Source organism: Fukomys damarensis, unplaced genomic scaffold, assembly GCF_012274545.1.
Source record: "Fukomys damarensis isolate Sample0158 unplaced genomic scaffold, DMR_v1.0_HiC HiC_scaffold_29, whole genome shotgun sequence".
NCBI lineage: Eukaryota > Metazoa > Chordata > Mammalia > Rodentia > Bathyergidae > Fukomys > Fukomys damarensis.
Window position 1 is genome coordinate 33,744,609 of NW_022900941.1, and position 16,234 is coordinate 33,760,842.

The 16,234-nt window shown below is 34.5% G+C and overlaps 1 protein-coding gene across 2 annotated transcripts in view; it reads left to right on the forward strand.

Annotated features, from left to right (window-relative positions):
* Arl6ip6 (ADP ribosylation factor like GTPase 6 interacting protein 6) overlaps positions 1-16,234 on the forward strand; it is a 33,799-nt gene that overhangs the window by 4,029 nt on the left and 13,536 nt on the right. The window contains exons 3-4 of one of the 2 annotated variants that reach the window (XM_010641406.2): positions 7,858-7,990; positions 8,354-9,301. In XM_010641406.2, coding sequence (XP_010639708.1) covers positions 7,858-7,990; positions 8,354-8,384 — 164 coding nt within the window. In that variant the 3' untranslated portion in view covers positions 8,385-9,301. Of the gene's footprint in view, positions 1-7,857; positions 7,991-8,353; positions 9,302-16,234 lie in introns of those variants that run through there. The other variant, XM_010641405.3, reaches the window with a different exon arrangement.

The window sequence follows — 16,234 nt, forward strand, 5'->3', positions numbered from 1 at the left end:
AAGTATATCTGTTGTATTATGTGGATATCAAATAGTCTTCTCTACCACAGGATTTTTAAAAAATCTGTTTCAGAGGCACAGTGCTAAGATTAAGCTCTGATAAGGTTGAAATGATAATACACTTGCTCTTACATTGTTCTAAGCTGAAATTCTCTCCTGTTTGGAAGAAAAATACAAGTTGGCGTCTTTGCAAATTGTTTTTTTCTTTTTGATAAACTGTTAGTCTCTGGTTAAAATTCTTGACTCTGAGTAGTTGAAAAGATAGGCTGGTTTCTCAAACTTTGACAACCCAGAGTCAATTGCCTCTTATCTTAGCCCTGAATCCCTGTGAAATTATGTCCTACTCTCTGTAGTTGATAGGAATGTTTTCACATGAAGAAACAGCCCAAGTCTATAAAAGAAAAATCTGCTGTGGAAGTTACCCATTGGATTAAAAAAAAATGGCATATACCTTTTTACGGTACAGCAATGACTTCATTGTATTTTCTTAAATTTATTTTACTTGTTTATTAGAAATATCAAAGTTAGATAAAGTATTAGATTTATGTATTACTTTTTTTACGTAATATTACATTTCAGTGACTCATTTTATTGTAAACTGCCTCTGTTTTATGAGAATAACTTGATTTTTAGAAAAAAGGAATCTCTCACTAATTGTTTGTTGATAGCTACTTAGATGTTTTTGCTGCCTTCTGCCTGCCAAACTTGTTTCTGTGTGATGCCCCTCTGCTATGCCACTCTGCCTTGGAGACAGCCACCTATGAACTGAAACTTCTACAAAGTTTAAGCTCAATAAGCCTTTCCTCCTTTAACTTTGGCTGTTGGGTATTTCGTGTCAGCAATGAGAAAAGTAACTAAGACAGATGGATAAACAGCGTAAGTCCAAAATATCTGTTAGGAAATCTAACCTCAAAGGAGTTGATAGCACTGCTTTGGTCATCTTTATCTAAAAGAATTCTTGCTGGGAAGCTTTGTGGATAATTTTCTTTAAAAAACAAACAGGTTCAGGGTGAATTGGCATCGGAGCATTTGAGATTTAATTGATTTTTGTTGGCTAACAGGACTAGGCTATAATTGTATACATCCTTATTGGTGAGGTTGTTTAGCCGGGGATGTGTGGTTGATACTACAATCTGATTTTATAGTACAAGCTGGTTTAGGAACTCCTCTTCTTATAATCTTCCCTGGATAACAGTGAAGTCACACTACAGAGTTTTTAAGAGTTTGGGCTCTCATGTAGTTGTCCTGCAAACAATCCTTTAAGGTTAGCCTATTTTCCAAAGAGAGTAATTTTTAAGACTTATCAATTTAGTTAATACTGCGTTTTAGTCATTCCTCTTAAATACTATTCTCAGGCCAAATTGATTATACTAGTCATGTACAGTGCTGAATTGCTTTTTGTTTTGTTTTGGTACTGGGGATTGAACTAGGGCCCTTGTGCTTGCGCTTGCACGGCATTCAGTGGAACCACTGGGTTAAATCCTTGGCCCTAGTGCTAAGTTTTTTAATTTTTGCACTTTGGCCTTTATAGTGATCTCATTTTTGCAAAGTTTTACCATATTATACGAACAGTGCCATTTCTAACATTGAATAATGTAATAGAATGACCTATTTTAGTGGTCCTTTTAATAAAGATTAGGCCATGTATACAATTTTATACAAATAGTTCTGCAGAACAAGATATATCTGTAAATTTTTACAAAAAATACTTGTTACCCCTCCCCAGCTGTAGATAACACTCATTTTTCTTAAAAGATTGTGGAGTCAAATTAAAAGATAAATATACTGTTAAAAAGTCAAGGTCATGCTGGGGATGTAGCTCCGTGGCACAGTGCCTGCCTGACAAGCATGAAGGTCCGAGTTCAATCCTCAGTACTGAAAAAGTACAGGGCCAGACAATGTGAGGCAGGGTTATAATGGCTATAATCCCAGCACTTGGGAGGCTGAGGCAGAAGGATTGCTGTGAGTTCAAGGTTGGCTTGGAATATGTTGATACCCTATCTCAAAAAAACCAAAAAAGTGAAAGTCAGGAGGGCAGGGTGGTGCTTGCCTGTAATCCTAACACTCAGGCTGAGGCAGGAGAACTACAAGTTAGACCCCAGCCTTGACAACTTGGTGAAGGGTTTGGGGATATAGCTTAGTGCCAAGGCCCTGGTTCATTCCTCAGCACCACAGAACAAACAAAAATCAAGTTCAAGTTTTTAATTACTCACTAAGGAAGAAACTTCTGAACATCTAAGTGAGTGAGCTCCAGCATGGTAATTATTACCATGTTTCTAATGTTCTAGATCAACTAATCATTATAGTAAGAGTCTTGTTGCTCTGAGGAACAGCTGATAAACTCTTCAAATGAGCTAGCATCTTTGAACTTAGTGTCAGTATTTCTTCTCTGTAAATGTACAGCATCCTGAAACTGTCTCAGTCATAGTCTAAATGAATAGTTCAAAAACAAAAATAGCTCTTGATTCTGCAATTTGCTACAAATCTGGTCCTTGCCAAAGAGGAGATGTTAAGAAATAACAGGCACCAGAGACATCAGGTTCAGAAGCATATTTTAAAATTTATTTTGAGCCGGGGATTTAGCTCAGCGGTTCGGTGGCCTGCCTTGCAAGCAAGGACTGGAGTTCAATCCCCGGCACACCCCAATAAATAAATAATAAATAAAAGTTATTTTGAGACTAGGTTTGGCCATATTTCCCAGGATGATTGCAAACTCATGGGCTCAAACAATCATGCTTCTTTCTCTTGAGTAGCTGAAAGTATAAGCACATACTTACCATGTCCAGCACAGAAGCTTTTTATGAAGACAAAAAGTATTCCATAAAAGTCTCAACATAATTTCTGTGTGTCATTGACTATGATGTTTTGCATAAAAATTTCTAGCCCTGGGCTGGGGATATGGCTCAGTGGTGCCACCACCTTCCTCACAAGCACAAGGACCAGAGTTCGATTCCCAGTACCAAAAAAACCAAAAAAAAATCCTAGCCCTAAATATAACAATAGTCTTAGATATAAGTATTTTTTGCTTAAATGCAAGGATGTTACCTGCATATTTTTTGAAAGTGAACACTGGAATAATAATGTGCATCTGATAAAGCTATCCAATATGTAATTGGAAAAGCAAAGTGCAGAACAGTTTTTCTGGCAAGAATTCCACTTGTGGAAAATATATCCATTTTGTCACCAGCTCCACGTTAGTTACATTACAATGATATGTATGCTTTTGGAAAGATGCACAACAAACTCTTGGCTGATTGTTAGGAGTGGCATAACATTCTAAGCAGAATGACTAATATTTATATGCTTTCAGAAGCTTTTATAATAGTAAATTCTTAGTAAAACAAGGATAAATCTTAAGTTATTTAGGTTTGAGGATTCTAGAGATACTGACATAAGAAATTTCTGTTGTTGGCTTTTAACTTCTGGTTTTTTTCTGCTTATTCATAAAGGAGTTGAGTAATTTCCAGAATTGCAAGCAATCCTAGATCATAATGTTGTATACTCTTTTTAGCCCTATTGTGGCATGATTTATCAATGATGCAGCTTTTGGTTAGTTTAAAAAATACAAATTAAAATGTCCCATATGAGGCATTACTGAGAATATACAGTGGTGGTAGTCATTTCTGAAAAAATCCAGGAATACTCTTAAAACTTGTCAAGTGGTACCCTATTAAAATACCTAAGTGAAAGGCTTGATTGGCTTTAGAGAGCCTCGTATTTGGTTATCTAAAAATGTTATTTTGTGTCTTTCACTTTTAAAACGATACCTAAAAAGTCCATATTTAACAGCAGTTCCCAAGCATAAATACTTGATTTTTTTCATGGATTAATTACTGTCTTTGTTCTGGTGATTTTAGATATTATGTTAAACTTAAGAGTAATATTGTTGTTCATTCCCTCTTGAGAGGTATGCACCTAAATAGTAGCAAATAAGAGCTATTTGACAACATAGGCACCCAAAAATCATAATTGTACACTAAATCGTGTAATTTTTGTTTTGATCTCACTGGGTCGCCAGAAGATTATAACTCATCCTTTACTGAGATATTCTGTCCATCCAATCTGAGGTTCTACAGGCTGATTATTGTGCTGGAATTTTGGGGTGGAGGTGCATTCTGGTCTTTCTAGACATTTGATAAAGTGAGTTGACATTGAAAACATCTTTCATCCTGGTCTGGATGGCCTTTTAGTTGTAACACTTTCAGCCACAGGACCATCTTCTTGTTTCTGTGTCCCAATTAAGGCAGAAGTACTTGCACGCTGGTGCTTGGACCCATCTACCAAGGTATTAAACACATTCATGCTCCCTATGCAGTATGGCGTTTTCTAGATGGCTTTGCCAGGAAGCCTCAGCAACAGCACCCCTCTCAGAAATTCATCTAAGTAAAAGCATTCTTTAAACAAGGGACATCTTTCTCACCTTTCAATAAGTCTCTCACTTCCTTTTTCTCTGTTCTACACAAACATTTCACAAGCAATGTAGTCAACTCACTATCTTAGCTCTTCAGATTTCTATTCAAGATATTTTGTGATTACCCTCCTACCCCTCATTATTCTGAAAACTAGTTTTTGTAATTATTTTGCAACATAGCCACAGAGACTCTCAGGATAGTTCGCCTTCTTGTCCTCTTATGGGGTAATGACACAGCCAGATGTCTCTGAAACGGGGGGTGGGAGAGAGCTATCAAGAAAACGTTGTTAATCTTCAAAAATACTTTAACACTTTTAAGTTTGCACTTGATCAGTCTGTTACTGAGCTTCCCATGGTTTACAAATAGTACAGTGTACATTTTTTTTTTTTACCTGTTTTTGCTAAAATAAAAGCTGCTTTGGTGATCTGAACCTTTCCCTCCTCATACTTTGCAATCATAGGATGTATACTTTAGTAGTTGTACCTTAGTAAACTTGAGATAGTTTGAATATAATCCCACATAGACTAGAATACAACTTCCTTGGCTCTCTCATATTCAAGGTCTGTCTTAATGAATTTTTTTTTTGTAATTTTACTTTTCTGCTTTTTTAGTTAAAATTCAAAAAAGACAGGAAAGTCTTCTGTTCCCCCAGCCAAACTGATGATTTCTTCTTCCTAGAGAAGATCAGTGTTAAATTCCAAATCCTTTTAGTTTTTTTATTAGTATCTAAGTTCAATGTATATTTATTTCTCCATATATATAATATAACATGTATATGGTGCATTACTTTTTTCCTTTTTTTATTCAAGTGTGTAGTATAGTTCTGAACCTTCATCCTTGGTTCACCAGTGTGTCTTGTGGCTCTGTCTACCGCCATAAATTGCTTCTTTACTTTTTTTTTTTTTACAGCAGTATAATATTATATGATATACTTAATTATACCAAGATAATACAGTAGCACACCCTTATATGCATTTTCAAATTGTGTTTTAAATCCTGAACCATCCTACTTGGGACATAAATTACTCCTCTGCCCAGCATATCCACACTATATGTGCTACCTACCCATTAATCACTAAGTAGTCATTTTACTTATCAGAGCAGCTAGTGAGGTATTATGGACACAAGGCCACATTCACATAACTTGTTTCAGTAATTGTTATAACTGTTCTATTTTATTAACCGTCTCTTACTGTGCCTAGTTTACAAATTAAACATATGTATTAGATATGCAGCACTTATAACAGTACATGTATATGTATTGTCTATAGTTTCAGGTATTCACTGAGGGTCTTGGAACATATTGCCTATAGATAAAAGGGGACTGCTATACCTTCATGGCTGATCATTTGTTTCCAGTCTTCATCATTATAAATATTGGCACAGTATAGAGAATACATTTTTTTTCCTGTGCTGGAGATTGAACCTAAGGCTTTCACATAGGGCTATATCACCAACCCATCCCTTTTTACTTTTTATTTTGAGATAGCTTCTTGCTGGTCCTTAATTTGTCCCAGGTTGGGCTCAAGCTTGCAATCTTCCTGCCTCAGTCTCCCTAAGAGCTGGGATTACAGGTGTACATCACCATACCTGGCTGTAATTAACTCTATTTGGCCTTTCTTCTAAACCCTATGTTCTTCTTTTTTTTTGGTCCATTTATCCAAATATTGAGTTCCTATAATATACTTCTATATCAAGGAGGACTTATCTCCCTTTCACTGTTAGGATTTATCATGTGAACTTTAAGCATGTTCTTTCCAAGAAAAGTTCACATTCTCAATCTGAATTCTTAGGTTACTTCCTTAGAGAAAAGTAACATTTTTATTCAAAAACAGTTCACGATCTATATTTATTTATTTTTTCACATTTTCTCTTCATCACAAGTATTCAATGAAGACATTGGTGGTTTCTGTTTTCTTCACTCTTCTGTTATATAACAGCAACAAACACAAATCACTCAATGTATTTTGTTTAGTAAATGAATAAATGAAAGAAGTTTGGAAACTTTCTGTTCTACTGATGAAGATAGGCTAATGATCATGGAGTTAGATTCTCAAAAAGTTATCTTAGTCTTTGTCAGAACACAGTACCAACGCCCACAGCCTTTAAAGGAGAAGAGACTTATTTTGGCTCACTCTTAAGTCCATCATAGTGTGACTCCAGGGCTGGGGATTTAACTCAGTGGCATCTTGGCTGCCTCGCAAACACAAGGTCCTGAGTTAGATCCCTGGTACCAGAAAAAAATAGAACCCATAGCCTGCCTCTGAGGCAGAACTGGCATGATGATAGGACTCTAGGAAGGAAAGCTGTTCATATCATATAGGCCAGGAAGCAGAGAATGAAGGGAAATAAACCATTCCAGCTCACTCCCTTGCTGACCTACCTCTAATCAGGCTCCATCTTAACATCACTTGTAGCACATTCATAGGACCCCCCTGATCCACTCACCATCCAAACACATGAGGCTTTGTGGGAGAGGACACTCCAGATCTAAACCATAAAACAGGTCATTGTGCTTTTAATATCCTTAATTGTGCTTTGAGTGGTATCTGAAAATCTTCAAATTAGTTTATTCCTGTCATTACTTCATTTATACTTTCAGTTTTCCACTTCTCAACCCTTCCCTTGAGTTCACTATAATACCATTCTTTTGACATAAATTTCTGTGAAAAAAATACACAGTTTCAAATTGACCGTGGGTGGGATTTGGAATCCCAACTCACTGGTAAATTGTGAATCCAGAGATCGTTTCTTGGCCTTTTGGCTAAGATCAGGTGTAAATTGAGAATCCAGAGAGTGAGCAAAGCTAAAGAACCACATTAGGACCTGGGTTTAGTGGTACACACCTGTAATCCCTGTTACTTGGGAGGATCCAGAGTTTAAGGCCAGCCTAAGCAATTTAGTTATACTCTATCTTCAAAATAGAAAGGACTGGGGATGTAGCTCAGTGTAGAGCTTGCATGCACAAGGCCTTAGAATTGGTGCCCCACACACAAAGGAATCAGATTGTTTAATTTTCATAGGGAAGCTGTGAAGAGATATTCCACAATTAATTCATATGTCCTATGGTGTAGAATAAAAGGAATCATTACTAAGTAGTAAAAGAAGGTACGATTCATGAAATTAAATGAAAAGTGTCAAGATATCTTAAAGGTTTTTTTAATCATTTTTCCTGTAGTTGCATTTTATAAAACTGAAAATATTCTTAGTTGAATTTTCCTCCATGCATATTACAATTTCATTAAAATATTCAGTGATGTGCCTTCTAATTGTGCTTTAATACTTTATACTTCTACAAGTACAAAGTTAAATCTCTTATTGAGATATTGGTTATATATAATTCAGAAGACCAGAAATATCCATGTTCTGCTGAACATGAAGACACTAGTTTAAATTGTTTTACTATTAATACTTCAAACTTTTTCCCTTTTCTTTTCTCATTAAGGATTTTGGACCCTACTTATAATATCCCTAACTGCTGGGTTCTCGTGTTGTAGCTTTTCTTGGACAGTGACGTACTTTGATTCTTTTGAACCGGGAATGTTTCCTCCTACTCCTCTTTCACCTGCTAGGTTCAAGTAAGTACAGTATTCCTGTTTCTTTCTTTTAAAAATTTTTTTCCCTAACTCATTTCAACTTTTTTGAAAAATCCTAAAAGAAACAAGAAGCTGTTCATTTATAATTCGGCTCCTCGCTCAGGGTAGCAGACACCTGTACCATATACTTTTCTAATCAAAATGTGTACTTCAGCATAACAGTAGTCGGTTAAGCAACTCAGTAGCTGCGCTTTGTGATCACCCACTCAGTAACAAATGACAAGATGTATGCATGTGTGTCGTAAGTGGAAACAGGTGAGTTTTATCCGTGTTCTATGCCATGTTACATTTTTATGTATTTTTATATATTTTTTATTAAATGTTTTCTTTTGATTTTTCTTGTAGAATTAGCCCAATTCAGTACAATATCATGTGAAAATCTGCTTTTACAACTTTGGGAGGAGATTGAAAGTGAGTCATCAGGTAACTTGGCTACCAATGATGACTTGGATCATGTAAGCCAAAGAAGTCAGCAAGATATAGAGACATACAAAATGAAGTCCTTGATTTAGATGAGGAAGAAAACAGTAATGTAAATAAATATCTGACTAATCAGAATGCTACAAAATGGTCACATAATGCCTGAACAATCCAATATGAGAACTAGTTCTAAAAATGTTACTAGCTTGCCAGGAATGAAACCTATTGGATGGAATGCCGATACTGTGATTCAGTGTTGGAAATTGTAACTGACAATATGCTACAAGATGTTTTGAAATGAACTAATAATGAAATACAAGTAAAACATTCTCTATGCATCAATAGTAATACTCAATAATATGTTTATGATGGCACCATATGAACTAAAAGCCTTTATAGCAGGCCTTTATCATTCTAATCATCAGAATCTAAAGAGTTTATGGAGAAGTGACAGATGTGGCATTGAGATTTTTAGAACAATGATGACAAAGAGATTTGGTTTCCTTCAAAATTGCCTTCATTTTGACTGAAAACAAAAAGACCCACCAAAAAAGAAAAATCTGACAGTTTGGCTGCATTTGCTCATTTTTTGAAAGGTCGAGTAATTTTGAACTGTCACGTAATTTACTATCTGAATACATGACAGCTGACAACAGGCATCATTTTGTGCTTTTTGAAACTTTGGCAATGTGTGCCAAATAAACCTTCCAAATATGATACAAAAATATATGCTCTGGTAGATTGAAGACACCTGACACCTTGAATTTAGAAATTTATCCTCAAGTTCAATCATCAGGTCTTTCTTCATGAAGTAATAAACCATATGACTGTGAACAGACTTGTTGCACACATTTCAATAAGTAACCCAAAAAACAAAAAAGTAACCCAAATGTCGCTTTTGACAGTTGGTTCACTATTTACCCATTGATACTATATTTGCCAAAAGAACAACAGTTGACCAGCACAGAAACTATTTGCAAGAACAAAGCAAAGAACAAAGGGGCCAGGGATTTAGCTCAGTGGTACCAGTGACTGCCTCGCAAGCACAAGGACCCAAGATCCCCTGTACATAAAGAACAAAGCCAAGATGCCTAAAAAAAAAAAAAAAAAAAAAAAAAAAAAAAAAAAAAAAACAAAAATAAAAAAAAAAAAAAAAAAAAAAAAAAAAAAATTGCAAGTTCGCAATAGAGAAATGTATAGTACAAGCTTTAGATTTCTGAAAGATATAACATTGGTCTCCTATGGCAAAGAAAAAGTGGTATTGATACTGTCAATATTACACTGATGATAAAATTGATAGTGAAGCTGGGTGTGGTGGTGCACACCTGTAATCCCAGCATTCAGGATGCTGAGTCAGGAAGATCCTGTAAATTCAAACTCACCCTGTGCTAAGCAGTGAGTTCCAGGCTAGCATGGACTATTTACATATTTCCAGTGAAGAAAAAGTAATATTGACACTGTCATCATTATTTCATAATGATAAGATTGACAGTCTGGGTGTGGTCGTGTGTGCCTGTAATCCCTGTAATACTGAGGCTGGAGGATCCTGTAAATTCAAGGTCAACTTGTGCTACATAGTTAGTTCAAGGCTAATTTGGACTACATAGTGAGACTCTCAAAACAAAAAGAGTGAATCCTCAACACAAATGAAGCCAGAAATGGTCACATTTTGCCACAAAATGAAAGGTGGAGTAGATGTTATGCAGCAACTGTGATGTCACTCAAAAAAAGTATTGGCCAATGGTTGTGTTTTACTCAGTCCTAAACATGTTGGGCGTAGTTTTATAGTTTACAAAGAAAATTAACAAGCACAAAATGTCACGGAGACATTTTCTTAGAGAATTAGTACTGGGATTGGTAAATGATCAATTACAGCAGAGCAAGAACAGTATGTATCTGTCCAAAGAACTCCACAAAAGAATTCTGGAGCAGACTGGTGAACAAACAGGTGAAACAATACAAGAACATCCAAAGAAACAGGAAGACCAGCAAGATGTCAAGTATGTTATACCAAAGAAGATAGGAAAACAAAACACATGCTTTCAGTGTAAACGATACTTGTGTGTATGGAACATGCTATTCTCATCTGTGAAAACTGCCTTAGGTGTGATAATTAAAGATTATTTTTGTGGTAGAGTTTTATTTGTATTTTCACTGTAGCTCACTTAGGAAGTTATTTCTGCTATTACTTTTTAGATTTAGTAAGGAAACAGTTGATGTTGAAAATGCTGATGTTTATTCTAAATACTCATTACATGTTAAAATTTAATATTTTATCAATAATTTACTTTCCTGTTAAGTACACATTTCTTTAATATAAAACTCTCAAAATTAATAATTCATCAAGGGAAATACTTCTAAAAATGTGAGCTTCATATACCTACCATAATGTGCCATTTAAAAAATTTCCTGTGATGCTCCAGGGTTGAGGCTCTAATCTCTATAAGAAACAAATGATACAAGATTTTTAATTTATGGGCTCCCTTTAGATAAATGAAATATTTAAAATGCAACAGATAATGTAATTTTTAAATATGGAATTCTAGGAATTATCTAAATAAACTGATGGCTGTCCTACTTAGAATTTTAAATATAAAAGTTTAAAGGCAAAATTAATATAAACACTTTGAATATTTTATGAGATTCATGTAATGGTTAGATAGTTTAATAACTACATTGGACTTTTCCTCAGGATTTAAATTTTGTATAATAATTATCATCTGTGGCACCGAATTTATAGATATAGACCATATTTGATTCTTTTTGTAGTTAAATAGTTTCTTTGGTCTATATCTTCTGTATTTCAAGGAATTTCAGAAAATTCAGTAAGCAGTGATCTAGTATCAAGACTCCACTTTATTTTCTACTGAAATGATCAAAGATTTCATTCTATAGATGGGATTTGAGAAGGGGTGGGTGAAGACTAGTAAATAAGTTCTTTTAAATTTATGGTGTGTTGCTATAGTTGTTAGTTATTGTTTCTCCAACTTCAGTCTACCTCTGATACGTTGTAGAGATAATATGTATTTGAAGGAGTCTATAAATGCAAAGCTACATTAGAGATAACTTTTTTTTTTTTTATGGTTTTTTGAGACAGGATCTCACTATGTAGTTCAGACTGCTCTGGAACTCACTGTGTGGCCCAGGCTGGTCTCGAACTCTCAGTGATCCTCCTGCCTCAGCTTCCGGAGTGCTGGGATTACAGGCTTGCGCCACCATGCCCCGCTCATTAATGATAACTTATTAATAATCAGTACTACTGGCTTTCATTAGGACACTTCCGTATATTTTTCTGCTTTATATAAATTTCTAGAAAATGTGGCTTCACTTCCAATGAAATGTGAATCTCTATATGTGTGTATTTTAAATGTCTTATTTAATAAATCCCTATGGGTATATGAAACAATATGAGTGTATAAGTTGGATAAATTCTCTCAATTATTAATACTCAATTATTAATTAGACTAAAAGTTATATTTAACAGCATAATACTATCTCATAGTTCACATAGGTACCATTCAGTTGGAAAGTTTATTTTGCTTAGAGATAAAGAGTTCGATTCAAATTTTTGTTCTTTTGCTACCTCTTGACATCAGTTACTTTAATAAGGGGTATGATTCTTATGTAGTAAACTCATAAATTAAAAAAAAATTAATCTCATTTTTGTCTTTTATTTGCATCTCACTTCTTCCCTGAATTACAGTTCATATTTCCAGGTATCTAAGAGATCTTCGTGCCTGGAATCAGAAAGGCTTTGACACATAACAATGATATAAAATCTCTAGTGTTTAAGGCACTATTTTCATTGACTTGCCTCATCAATAGGCTTATTCAGCTTCACCAAGTCTAGTCCTTCTTGTGTTTTCAAATGATACTGGAAGACTTCCTCTTTGCATCACCAGTGTTTTTGCACTATTAGGCTTTAGGCCTGTGTTTTTAACTTTTCTGCCAAACTTTCACTCCTCTCATTTGCCCTACATATCATTATTTAAAGCAAAACAAATCTATTTACAACTGTTTTTCATCTAAAACTCTTCAGTGGCTTTTCTATCACCTTTAATATAAAGTTCAACTATTGAGTGTAGCATATTAGTCCTTCCCTAAATGATTCTGCCTTACTCTTCCAACTTCATCTTCACTTATATCTGCAGTGCATATACTTCCTAGTACTATATGCTTTACTGTAGCCACGAATCACAATATCTTGGTATCCCTCAAGTTTATGTAATTCTGAGATAGCATGAACTTTATTTACTCTTGGTATAGTCTTCCTGGAATATCATTTTCCCCTCAGTTTCTCTTCTACTAGTGCCACAATTCATAATCCTCATAAATAATAAAATTTGGGGTTTTTTGAGAAAAGTCTTTTGGTGTTCTCATATGGGTCTATTAACTAATTATATTTAATTTTTGAAAATTGTATTTAATTTTGGAAGTAGGATTTTTTATTAAACTATAGTAGTGAAGGACATCTATTTTCAATATTTATTAGTTTTAATGAGAATGTCAGATCACAGTCTTAGATTATGTACTTGTATTAATACAACGCGATAAATAGTTTTGAAATATGTATATGAACTATATTTTCCAGCCAGGCTTGGTGGCACATGCCTGTAATCCCAATACTCTAGGAAGCTGAGACAGGAAGATTGCAAGTTCAAGTTCAGCTTGGGCAAGTTAACGACTCACTAAAATCCTGTCTCCAAAAAAAAAAAAAAAAAATAGGGCTGGAATCATTCTGCAGTACTGCAAAAAATTCATTTTAATGTATACAAATGAATATAAAATACAAAATATATTTATATCTACAAGTGGAATATATCTACAAATGAAGGTACACAAATAGAAAGAAGTTGAGTTTGATACTGAAAATACTGCCCTCTAGCATTTGTGGGAAATAGGCAATTCAGAAATACTGGAATATACTGAATATTCTCTTTGTCACCAGTAGAGTGAGTCCTTGTACAAGGAAATAACCTTTCTTTAAGAAAGTTGAAATCTTCACCATTTTTCTTAGAAATTAAATGAATACATTTCATTAATAAACCACATCACATTTTTCCTGATTATGTAAAAGTAATTCTGGTCCTTTGTTGGAAATTCAGAGGAGCAAGATAGGCATGGTGGCACACACCTGCAATCCCAGCACTTGGGAGGTGGAGGCAGGAGGATCACTGTGAGATCAGGGACAGCCTGAAATACATAGCAAGATCTTGTCTCAGAAAAGAAAAATAAAAATAATGGAAATCAGGGAAAATGACTATCAGCGTTTTAATATATATCTTTCTAGTATATGTTAATTTTAAAATCAAAATTGGAACCACTGTACATACTATTTTGTTAGATGATTAAAAAATAGTATTTTGCTATTCCTTGGAAACTAAGGCACATAGACTTCCTTTAAAACATATTGACTGTGGAGGAAAAAAATCAAGAAGATTGTGGCTGTCAGTTGTGTTTTCCTGAAACATTAATTCCTTAAGGGAAGAAAAAAGTAATATTTATTGATACTTAGTAAATATTGAGTGAAATATTTAATGAAACCAACAATTTGGATCAATAATTCATTAGAAGAGATTGAAATTAGGAAGACGATAGTTTTCTTATTTTTTTTAAATTTTCCATTCTATATTTGATATATCTTAGAAACTTCCACTTTTACATAAGCATATGATTTTTATAAAGTATTTTTGAACAGTAACAATGGGCTTCAGCAGGAATGTTTTTCAGGATAGTTTCAGGCATATACAAACTTCACTGAGTTAAAAAGATGCATTGCATGTCAATTTTATAAACGTCTATTGGTAAGCTATCATTTTCTTTTTATATTTGGTCTAATATACCTCTAAGTTTTATAGAAAGCTTTGTCTTAGTTAAGAGTAACTATTTGCAATATTCATGATCAAAAGGCAGAGAAAGGTTAAATTCTTAAGAGCATTTAAATAGTATTAGGTTATAATGTTATCTCCCCCCCTTTTTTTTTCCAATACTACCTAATCAAAATCTCTGGCTTAATTGTCTCTAATTTTCTTTCCTCCATTGGGTTTTGTCTTTAATTTCTAAGCAGGCAAATATAACAATGTATGCATTATTTCACATTGTGGTTTTCTGCTTTAATTAGTTGCCAGGAGTTATTGTCACCTACCCATGCAAAAATAATGAATACAAAGAGAATTCAAACCTTGAAGTAATCTTGGGGTTCACTCTAGGATGAGCTAGTGTCAGGACTGACCTTTTAAGTCCTCCTGAAGTTAGATACGAGATATGCATTGAACTAGAGGCTCCTGTTAAAGAAGATGGGATCAGGTGTGGTGGTGAAGGTCCACAACCCCACTATTCTAGGAGGCTAAAACTGGAGGATGGAAAGTTTGAGCCCAATTTGGGAAATTTTGCAACCTAGTGAGACCTTGTTTTAACAAAGCAAAAAACATGGGTAACCAAGCCCCTGCTAAACCACCCACAGGTGTTATCATTAGTCTGATGCCTCCATTTCTTAACACATGGAAAAAGCAAGTTCAGGAGTTTAAGCAACTTCCACAAAGTCAAATTACTTATGTATGTTTGTTAATTGTTTTTGTTTACTGTACTAACCGACCTACCTCCTCTGAATATGAAATTAATAAGAATTTCACTAATTATCACTTTATTGACAATTAAAAAGCATCCTGAGCTTTTGCTTTGTGCCAGCTTTGCTCCTGTAGTGTTGCTAAATTCAATTTTAAAAATCTCTTCTTAACATCTCACTGTATTTGTCCTCTTCATTTTTCTTCCAGCAACCGGTTCTCCATGTCAGAGTGCACACATTTCACATTACCTGTGCACAAGCCCCATCTAGTGGTAAAATAATGTCGCTGCAGGTTTGTAGTTCATGTGCTAGAAATAAAAGCCACTCAATTACTGAAAGTCTTACCCATGGTAGAAATATTTGTAATCTAGCAGTAAGTTTGGTGGAGAAATGATAACATAAGTGATGACTCTAGCAAAAAGCACAGTATAGAAACCTTGTTAGCTTTATAATTGGGTGTCAAAATAATAGTACTATGATAATTATGAAGTTAATAAATTTATCTCCTTGTACTCTAGTCAAATCAAGAGCCAACTGTAGTCAGTAGTGGTTATGAAACTCTTAATTTTGGTAACACGAAAAAATATAAAGTTTAACAGCTTTCACTCCTATAACCTTTATGGTAAGACATTAATTTTGTAGGGATATAAATCTAAAACAAATGAGGATTATAAAATAAGCTATTTTTGGTAAGCAAAGTTGATTTCATTCATTTTAAATCCAGTTGATTTGCATAACAAAGTGACAAGGACTCCGTAGCATCTAGAGATTTCCTTAGTAGGTGAAATTGAGTGAAGGGAGTTACTATGGCAAAGGAAGCTTTTTTTATGTCAGTAAGATAAAACGTTTATGCTGGAGATACTTAAAGAGACTTATTTGCAAGGAAAAAGATCAATGCTTGTGTTTCAAGTTGCAAGAATGGACTAACAGATATCAAGTGCTGCTAGAAATTTCAAGCTTAATCTAATTGAGGGTTAATAGAAGTGTATGGTGTCTGGTGGATTCCATGTTTGCATCCAGAGCTTAGATTGTTAATCACCTTACTGAGAAACTGATTTAAGATTTTTTTTCTTTCTTTTTGAGAAATGATGTAGAAATAGCCTGTTTTGTCATCATAACATTGTAGATTTTGGAGACTCAGTTCTTCATCAGGCCTCTATTGAATTCTGTGCTAAAAAACTTCTCATCTTGAATACCTCTCTCTCTCTCTCTCTCTCTCTCTCTCTCTCTTGCTCTCTTTT